The following is a 10,257-nucleotide window of genomic DNA, read 5'->3' as shown; positions in this document are numbered from 1 at the left end:
GACATAACTGTCACTATAAGTTTCTCAGAATACAATAGTGGTCAAATACTGAATCTTGAGTCTTATATCTTTTTAATGATGTATAGTTTGTCAAGGTATAACATTAAATCTGATAGTATATTTGAACTAAATAAATAAAAAAACGCTTCAGTGCGCCGACGCTCTGGAGAAGGTTAAAGGCCATGGTGCAGGTTAAACACCACTGTCGATTAATGGGTACATAAAGCAGTTAAGATATGTATATAAAGTTAGAAATGTCTCCAAAATGGTGTTAAAGTCCAGTTTTTGAAGTTTTTGGTTAGTAACGGTTATTTTTTTACGCGACTCGGCGATGACGTCACATGAGGTAGACGCAGTGGAATGTAGCCTCAGCCGTTCTCCGCTACTTGAACTAATTCTAGCAGACTGGCACTGACTACTATGGCGTCTAACTGGGATGAGGAAGAGGTGGCAAGACCCACAGTTAACATTTATGATGGCCCACAGCCATACAATTTCGAACCGTTTAGACGTGAGAGGGTGAATGAGGAAATACCGAGAGCTGATGGACGTCAAAGACAAATAAATGCATGGTCAGAGGAGAATGAATGGAGAGTTGGTGTAGTGTCCTGGTGAGTTGCTACCATTTAGAAACGCAGCAATGACCGCTGGAGCTAGTAGGTAGTCAATGAACAGCAGTGCATACAATAACATTTTTTTTTTTTTACTGTCAGTGAATAGCATCGAGTGAAAGTCAACGTTTTCTTTTTATCCAGTGACATTGATTATGTCGTTGGCTCAGAAAAGTAACGTTACCCTAAACTTAGTCAGAAGATCTATAAATAGAGTTTGCATAATATAATATGTATATAATGCAAGCTTGACAGACCCACCTGTGAGTGTTTATTTCTAAACTTTTACCTCTTTCTCCGGTGAAAATGTTGTTTCACCGTAGCCGACGCCGAGTAGGCTGGTCATGTCTTCAGTGTGATTATTGTTGATAGTGCCAACTCGTTTTCCTCGCGATTGATTGTCATTGACACAGTCAGGCTTACCGGGAGAGGGAGTGAGTTGTAAGCGTCTGTGTCGCTGTGTTTGGCAGGTGTCTGTGTGGGCGGTGTCGTCCCATGGAAACTGTGGTGGAGAGCTTGTGTTGTAGGGAGGTGAACGCGTTTTGGTCGCTGGTCGAGGACCTCACCCCGCGGCCAGCAGATGTAACGTGCCTAACGCAACATCCTGGATTTGAGGCATGCTGCCTGAATCCGTTTGTGCTACAAATAGCATATTCACACTTCAGGCAGGATAATGGTCCCCTTCAAGCCAGCACGCACGAGTATGTTCATGGTTTATGTTTACTTTACCAATCTTTTTACAGGGAGTCCTTTGAACAACAGCTATAGGTGACAAGAGATGTGTTGCATGCACAAACATGCATAAGAGACAGGCTTCAAATGACGTTTCCAATCTACTTACAGAGTTTAAAACTTACGAATATTTCCTACTTATCCCTAGGCAATACCGGTACACTGCGTACAGGCAGGCTATACGCTGGGCTTATGGAGTTTTAGGGAGGAGTATAAGGAAGCCTCTACCCTCTTGTGTGGTTTCAACCATAAGGCAAAACTTCCAGAGTGGTGACCAGACCTATCAGGGCTTTCAATGGCCTCGTTTGAATGAGAATGAATAAAAATAATTCTGTAAAGAAATATTAATAAATAAATATTCTGTTGTGATCGCCCAATTGCCCTTAAAATTTTATAAAGTACACAGAACACATGAATTTTAATAAGTAATAACAGTTTATTGGCATTGCTTGTAAGGGTTACTAAACATTTATTGAACAAGGACAAAGATTACTGAACAAAGACACAAATGGTCGAATCTTGGCTATATTTCTCAGATGCCTGCAAAAGTGTGGTCTTACCTGAGGGTCAACTGATGGTTCTCGTACTCACTCACACTCACTTACACACACGCACGCGCACACACACAGTCACACACACACACACACTCTTTCATGAATGCATATGCAGTGATACATGCAAAAGCACATCAAGCTGACACACAGTGAGCCCAGACAACACCGCACACAGATGTTGACAAGGCACAGGTAAAATGATTGGTAAATTATTTTGAATTACATACAACACATTTCATGCAAATAACAGACAGAGGAGCAGACATGCAGCATGCAGGACCCCGTGAATGGGGTACAGCGACAATTAATGCCACTTACAAAGACGAAAAAAATGTAATGATTTAGTGCAAAGTAAAACCAAAGCAACAGCACACAAAGAAAAAACAAAACATGCAGAATACAGGAAACCACCACCAAATGAGATGACAGGGACAGAAGGAAAGAAGATAACTAAATAAATACTTACTAAAATAAATACTTACAACTAAATCATTGGAATTGTCTGTGAAAAAAAAAAAATAATAATGTGAATTTAGGTTCTCTTGTAGCGTGACTGCCGGGCTAGGAAGAGGCTGACGGCCTCTTCCTTAGGAACCTGTTCAAAGGATTTGGCGATGGGGGCGGGTGCATCGGAGGACAAATTAGCGCTAACCTCTCGAAGAGCTGCAGGTGAATGGGTGTAGCTTTCCTGAAGGGCCTTCATCAATGATGTTGCATAACCTCCAGACATAATAATAATAATAATACTTAATAAAGATCATTGCCAGTGATCACAGATGTCTCGTGAGCCATCTCAAAATATGATAGAACTGCATGACACTGCTTACCGTATGAGGCTGCCTCTTTGATGGGACGCACCACATGGGCACCTTTTCTGAAGCGCGGATACCGCACGCAGTACTTCTCCGTCCCATCACTTCTCCGTGCTGTCTCCCGGTTGGCATTGTGATTATAATGCAGCGCCGCTAAGAGAAGCCTACAAAATAACACATTTGAGAAATATTTTGAAACTTGGTTTATGTATGACAAAATACTAGGCATGATAATAGGTACTATTATTACTATAAAAGGCATAATAATTGGCTGTATTATTCCATTGGATAGCACTGACCTGCTATACATCCCAAGGTATGAAAACCCTGTGTGCTTGGGCGCGAAGTGCAAGATGAGGGAGTGGTAAGCCTCAAGGGAGAAGGTCTGGTGCTGTGGAGACAGCTGTCGAACATCTTTCAGTAAGGCTGTCCTCGCGATTATGTTCTCCAACTTTACTGCTGCCAATGAGCCTGCAAAGACCAAGACAGGTAGGCAGGGAGGCAGACAGACAGACACACACACAGATGGAAAACGTATAAATAGACAAGAAGATAGATTCAGACAAAAAAAAACATTTTTTTAATGGAAACACATGAAATGGTCCTGCATATGAATTATAGCAAACATAAACAGTAAACAGAATGTTATGAGATTGCCAGGGAATGAAATAATAATTTAATTATCATAGGTCACGTCAAAGCACTCAGACATCAAATACAACAAAACTTTAGAGCGTACATAATACCACATGCTGTGTGTGCTGTACCTGGGTCCAGCCACTCTTTGTTGCGCTGATCCCCGTCTAGAGGGCCATGGGCACAACTGGAGAAGGCAGGGGTGTCATGGTCATGGATGTCCTGGATGTGGTTGACTAAACTTTTCCATTTAGCCTCCATGACTGCTGGGTTGCCGTCTGGGGTTGAGGCTGCAGTCCAATAGAGGTGATTCACTATAGCAGGCCTCCACAGCTGTAGTTGGTCACACTCTTTTGAAGCTGCATCCAAGGCCTTCCCCAGACCTGTTTTAGAACAAATGGTATTAATTGATATGCACTAACAAAAACTGCTTCAAGGTTCCAACAATGGATACATACTTTTGGCAATGTGCCACACATCAAAATAATGCTGTGTCCCTTCAGGGCACAGCTCCTCTCTCACCCATTTGGCAACCTAAGGAGAAATAAAAAAGCTTTTGTGGATGATTGACCTGTGTGGCCCTCAGTGCATCACCAAACCACAAACATCCAGCTTCAGTGCAATTCAGATATTTACATTCTATACTGCAATTTTATTGTAAATACCTGGCGATGACGGTCCGTGATCAGCGTTGCCAAATGCAGGTCCTTTCCCCTCAGCAGGCCAACACTGCGCTTGAGCCCTTCAAGCTCACACCATGAGCTGTTGGGGACCTCTGAGCTCTGCAACATGACATAACAGTGTAAGTGTAGAATGCTGCTGTTGTTGAAGGAGGCGTGAATGAACCGACGCGTTGCTGGTCCAAGCATTACAATACACTGTACTCTAGTTAGGCAATACACAAAGCTCTAAGCATCGTTGTACTAGTGGAAAGATGTTATATTAATATACAATCAGTTTACTAAATTGCAGAGTTCATTTCTTTGTCTAATAACATCAGGTTTACCTGAACAAGCTGAACATCCACCACCTTGTTCACTCTGTCCTCGATCAGAGAGTAGGATCCATACTTTGCGCAGTGCCCAGGAGAATCTGACCTGTAATTAATTACAAATTTGAATTAGGTTTCAAGTTTTTAATAACCAAGGTCTGTAAAGACCATCCACCATGTCATCTGCAAATGCCAAATAAAGCCACCCTACAGGATAACAAATAACAAAATCAAAATGTGCAACTGGTCTATGAGCTCTCACACTGGTTTACCTGCAGTCACCAGCAAGAACTAGCCCACCATCCATTGCCCGTAGGTCACTAAAATTCTTCGCTTGATCGTTTTGCCAGGCCTGAACGATTACTGGGATGGTGTAGCGGCGCTGATGGCGAAAGTAACTGCTCGCACTGATGCACTGTAGGCCAAACAGAGTCAACATTCTTAATGTCTGGGTGGCCAAACATCCAGTGAAATGAATGGCCCCGCTTAACAGGAGGTTGCAGGTTGGCATGTTCCTGTGGAGCATTGGCTGGTTTTGCCAGAATCGGTGGTAGCCACATGATGCACAGACCTGGATATGTCAAAAAAAAAAAAAAAAGAGTAATCAACAGTATATCAGGATTCAATATAGATTAAGTACTGTACATTACTGGTCAAAGATTTCATGTTTTCAATGAAACACACATGACCAATACAGTATAACACTCAAATATGATGCCATCACAAACCAATAGACTAAAGCCAGCCTCGTACATACATTGTAAATTAACTGGCAAAACAGTCAGAGCTATCAGATTGTAATTAGATATTCTGATTTTCTAATCAGATGGCCTGCTGCGTAAACAAAACCATACCTGCTTGATCTTTAGAAAAGTTCCTTCCTGCTGCACGATGCTCCTATCTGACCTCTCACAACAGACCGGACAGATGTCAAAAAGGCACATCAGCTCCTCTTGGCAAACAATGAATTTGTCAATGCCACTACAACAACAACAAAATGGTTGGGGGGGTCATTCAAACTACCAAAGCTACAGTACACAAAAATGAGCATTCAAAATAGTCTATGTTGGTTTTAAATGATCTCACTTGTGGTGGGGGTCACACGTGTAAGGTGGCTCATCAAACAAGTCCTCCTCATGCATCGGCTCTTCGGGCACCCATGATAAGTCACTGATGACAGAGGCATTATCATCATCTTCATCTGTCTGTTCAGGACTAGCGAGGGGAGTGGAGGTTTGTGGGCAGAATGATGTCTGTGTGCCCACACTGACCATCTTGGGCTTCAGGTTAACCTGCACAGCTGTGGAGAGGCAGTAAACACCCAAACATGTGACAATCATGGCAAATCTAAACGGCTATGTTTTTTGGTGTAGGCTATGTATTAATTTAATCAATGTGTATGGAAATGTTCTGATTGCATAGATACTGGCAATGTTTTAGACTATATGATAATATCTACCCCTTCAAAATACCCAAGTTTTACCGTGAGACCATCGGGGGGGCTTCAAAGAACACTGTGTCCCAGAGTCAGAAGTGGAGGAGGGCAAGGGCTGATCCCCAGTATCGACACTCTCCACAATGTCTACACTGCCCACAGTCTCCTGCTGTGAGGCGTCTATCAACATCTTGCAAAAACAAATATGAAAAAGGGTCAGCAAAATGCAAGGGTGTAGTGGTGAAATAAGAGGTGGGTATACTATGAATACTTAGAAGTGATTCGCAAGCACATTGGGTGCACAAGCACATTGCAGGAGCACATTAAACATTTAATCATTTATTTTCAACTTGGAAGTACTGAGAATTATTTACTTATCTTTGAAATTCCAAGAAGATAAGTAAATATTCCCAGTCATTTCATAAGTCCATCGATAAAATGGGACGTGTGTGCTACAACTAACGTTAGTGTCCCAGTTGAAACAATAACCTATGGCACAGCCGTACCAAAATCAAAACAGTGCGAGTGGGTGAGAAAAATGCTAAGAGGCTACACAAGAGAAAAAAGTTTGGGAACCACTGACTTAGATTACAGTACAGTGGACCCAGATATGCGATACTAAATGTTTTACTTGCGTTTAGCCTTCACTACAGCCCTGGCGACACGGTCACGGTCAAATATATGTGAAAGAGAACCGTAGCAGTCAAAAAACAAAACGCGAACACACCATTGCGAAAGCCGCTTGATCTGATCCAAACACTCATGATTATATGGACTTTTACCTCAGGGCAATTTTGTTATTATTCTAATTTTTATTCGCGAATCACGAAATATGCTCTTCTAATGTCAGAGTGATCGTGCTTGTAAATTAGTGGAGGCTGTGTCAAAGGGAGCACGGTATACAAAATACACACAGAGCTAGCTAACACGCAGCTTGTAAACATTAACGTTAGCATGATGCTTACCGTGGCAATTTGTCGCTTGCGGCAGGCGGTGTCTCTCGACCTCGGGACAGGGCAAGCAGAGAGGTTTGCGTTCACAGACGGCACGGCGGTAGGAAGTAATTTAGCACTTCTCTCACTCTTTAGACCAAGTGAGACCATCTTGGCATCCCCTGAATTGTAATCCTCCTCTTTGAAATGCGCGCTACATATTCTCGAGTAGGCGGTGACAGAGCTCGCTGAAAAATCTGCCCGCCTAATCTTCACAAACTGCACCCAGCTTCGGAAGATCGCTTTGTCCTTGGGGAAGGAATGGACCCTATGTCCAGTTTTGCTGGAGTTCTTGCACCCGCCACAAACACAGTAATAAACCATTTTGACTTATTTATGATCTACTCTTTATCTATCTCTAAGCTATCTGTTATGCTATGCTATCTCTCACTATATATGCTATGCCTATCTATCTATCTATCTATCTATCTATCTATCTATCTATCTATCTATCTATCTATCTATCTATCTATCTATCTACCTATCTATCGTTATCTATCTTTCTTTACTTATAAATCTGTCACTGTCACTCTTTCACTAGCTAGCTACTCCTCGTATCACTCTCCCTCAATGGTAAGGCGGGCCGCGGGCTTTCGTCTGTCGTCCAACAGTCAGCGAGTACCTCATGTGACGTCATGGATTGCATTGTGGGAGAAATAAGAATCAGCGCTAAGCTGTAGCTAAATGCTAACATATCACCTACTTTGCCGTATTATATTTTAATTTTTGAGTACCCTACAACATCAAATACAATGGATAACTGTTTAAATGTTTATTACCAACTAGAAAATTACCAAAAAAGAAAAAAAAAAAAAACCTGCACCATGGCCTTTAAGAGGTTAAAGGGTACCCTAAAACGTCGGATGTTGACGTATGGTCAAAAGCGTCAGTCATATGACGTCTTGGGATGAGACTGTGTTAGTCATTTCGGCTCCACGTCGGAGAAGTTTCTCTTCTTTGCCGTCTTCCGTGTGTCCATGGCCTAAAATGAGGGCGTGGGGGAAGCGGAGACTTGAATATATAGAGGCGTGTTATTCTAATGACGATATCGTTTTCAGCCGCGGCATTTAGGGCAGGTATTGCGTACACCTGGATTTCAAAGGTACGCACAGCTTCATAAATCAGGCGGTGAGAGAGGAGTGTAAGCATAATCTTACGCCAACGTATACGCCCGTTTCTTTGCAAGAATGATAAATGAGGGCCAATATAGCCAATTACTTGTCTATTTTTGCCCCATCAAAACACAGTAGCAGTGATTAGTTCCTGGATGACTCAGTGTTTTTGAACAAATCATTTAAGGGAATGATGTGACTCACTTTAAGTAAGTGGCTGAATTTGGAATGGCATAGGTGTCATGGTATTTTTATTATTTCTGCCATGTAAAGTATGTCAGAAAAGTAAGAGTTGTATGGTAGTGTGCTTTTCCAAATTTAGCCACTCACTTCTTTTCTGAATCAATCAGTGGTTTTGCACAAATCGGTTGAAGGAATGATTCAGTGACTACGTTTACATGCAGCCAATTTTCGGGTTATGGTCGGGTTAAGGTCACTATTCGGGTTTCTGAAACATTAGGAATAACCCGTTTACATGCGTGAGCAGAGAGTGTTTCTCCTATATACATGGAATTGCAATATCCCGATGTAAATGGCGACGCACGGTTAGCGTCTAGACGTACGGACAACCTTAAGACGCACTATGCGTCATTTACGATTCTTCTTCCTGTATCCAAAGACAACAACAATAGCAGCAGCACGTGGATAATGAACAGTTTGGGGCAGATAGCGATCGCCTTTGTTTGCACTTTGGTGCTGGTACTGACCTCGCTCCAAAAGTATGCTGTGCTGCGTCTCGCCATGTTTACTTCTGGTATACTGCACGCGGGTTTTTGTATGCGCTGAGAAGTTCCTCTACTCAAAAGACCAAGATTTCTAGTGAATAGAACATGCGCAGAACACAAATCACTATGGGGATATGCCGATGCGCGTTTACATGACCAAAAATTCGGGTTAGAAAAGGGGTACCAAAGGTATCATATCCCGGTTTTTAAAATCCGGGATATAAGCATATTCGGGTTTTTGCAGGTGTTTACATGGCCGTGCGCGACCGGGTTTTTGCTAATATCCCGGTTTTGAACGGGTTATTGGCTGCATGTAAACGTAGTCAGTGACAGTCACTTTTCGCCATCTACTAGCGTGGCGATGTAACCTGCTGAAAGTATAACTAAAAAATCCCCACCAATAATAACAGTGAATTGTCCGAGACCAGGGGCCGTATTCACAAAGAATTTTATCTTACCACTAGGAGTACTCCTAAATCGCACTAAAATATTTTAGCTAGGAGTTTTCTCTTAAAAGTTATTCACAACGCCTTTCAGACCTACTCTTAGTAAGGAAAAATGACAACTCCTAAACTAAGAGTGAGTCATCGTTGCTATAGATGACGTCCATTCTCATGCACGAGCTTCCTCGCAATGATCACGGTGATTGGTTGTTAGATGACAGGGCCATCATGCGGAACATAACACAGACGCAACAAATCATGGAATTACGACATCTAAATATGTCTGTGTCCTACACAAAATAATAGTAGTAATGTCATCGAAATGCATATATAATGACATGTTTGTGCAGGCCCCAGTGAAGTGTAATTCTAAAAAGGCAGAGAGAGAGAGAGAAAAGTCGTGAATTCAATTAAATCAATGTAGCCTAATACCCCAATGAAAACCGTCACTTGCCTAATAATGAAAAACGACACTTGCATTAACACTTGCTTGGTTAATTGACATCATATTAGCCTAAATAGAAAAATAAACTTAAAACAAGGAAATGTTGCTCGAAGTAATGTAACTTTGAATGACGGTGGATTAAGAACTCGCCAAAACGGAAAAGAAAGCCCAACTGGACGCAGGATCAGTAACTGCTGCTGGCCCAGTTAGTGCTAGAAAAAAAAACATAATAAAAGTGAAATTCGGCACTGGGATATCAAGCAAAACTAAGCGTGAGACATGGGAGAGGATTTGTTTGCAGGTCAATGCAGCATTCCCGCTTGTGTCGCGGACGCCGGACGACTGCGAGAGGCGGTGGTATGCGCTACAATCCTTTGTGAATAGGTCTTAGTGAGTTAGGAGTCCTCTCAACTTCTTTTAAGCTGTCCCAGACTTAGGTGCTACTTTTAGGGCTAAAATGCTTCGTGAATTACTCTTAGTGAATAAAATTAGGAGTCCTAAAGTTAGGAGTGACACGCCCATTATTTTTAGGAGTTGCTCCTAAATTCGCCAGTTAGGAGCTACTTTTAGCCTTAAAATTCTTTGTGAATACGGCCCCTGAGGCATATTGCATGAAGCTAGTTGAACAACCCGGCCCACATCCAAGTGAGACATCAGAAGCCACGCCCATGTCCAAATACGTCACATTCTCATTAGCGTCATAATAGGCTTATTTGAGATGAGCAAAATCTGCGCAGAACCGATCACCGTTGATCACCACGAGATGCAT

General features: G+C 42.2%; 1 protein-coding gene across 2 annotated transcripts; it reads right to left on the bottom strand.

Moving 5' to 3' along the window:
- Positions 1-2,098: 2,098 nt before the first annotated feature.
- Positions 2,099-4,740, bottom strand: LOC130103971 (uncharacterized). Of its 2 annotated transcripts, XM_056270335.1 has the most exons (9): positions 4,609-4,740; positions 4,352-4,442; positions 4,011-4,127; positions 3,804-3,879; positions 3,477-3,728; positions 3,009-3,180; positions 2,725-2,873; positions 2,550-2,617; positions 2,099-2,399 (listed from the first exon to the last, which is right to left on the bottom strand). In XM_056270335.1, the coding sequence occupies exons 1-9, from the start codon at positions 4,641-4,643 to the stop codon at positions 2,382-2,384; spliced, it is 978 nt and encodes a 325-aa protein (XP_056126310.1). In that variant the 5' UTR covers positions 4,644-4,740; the 3' UTR covers positions 2,099-2,381. The 2 variants fall into 2 exon arrangements, with proteins under 2 accessions (XP_056126310.1, XP_056126309.1); XM_056270334.1 differs by lacking the exon at positions 2,099-2,399 and having other exon boundaries at positions 2,412-2,617.
- Between the last annotated feature and the right edge of the window lie 5,517 nt (positions 4,741-10,257).

Source organism: Rhinichthys klamathensis, unplaced genomic scaffold (assembly GCF_029890125.1).
Source record: "Rhinichthys klamathensis goyatoka isolate OS25496 unplaced genomic scaffold, OSU_Roscu_1.1 h1tg000301l_1, whole genome shotgun sequence".
Lineage (NCBI taxonomy): Eukaryota > Metazoa > Chordata > Actinopteri > Cypriniformes > Leuciscidae > Rhinichthys > Rhinichthys klamathensis.
This window is presented reverse-complemented; position numbering and strand designations above follow the sequence as displayed.

Excerpts from the sequence above, each read along its gene's own strand:
- LOC130103971 (XM_056270334.1), bottom strand. The coding sequence starts at position 4,643 with ATGGATGGTGGGCTAGTTCTTGCTGGTGACTGCAG. Across the intron at positions 4,443-4,608 it reads GTTCTTGCTGGTGACTGCAG|GTCAGATTCTCCTGGGCACT; the intron begins GTAAACCAGTGT and ends AATTAATTACAG. Across the intron at positions 3,729-3,803 it reads TGTGTGGCACATTGCCAAAA|GTCTGGGGAAGGCCTTGGAT; the intron begins GTATGTATCCAT and ends GTTCTAAAACAG.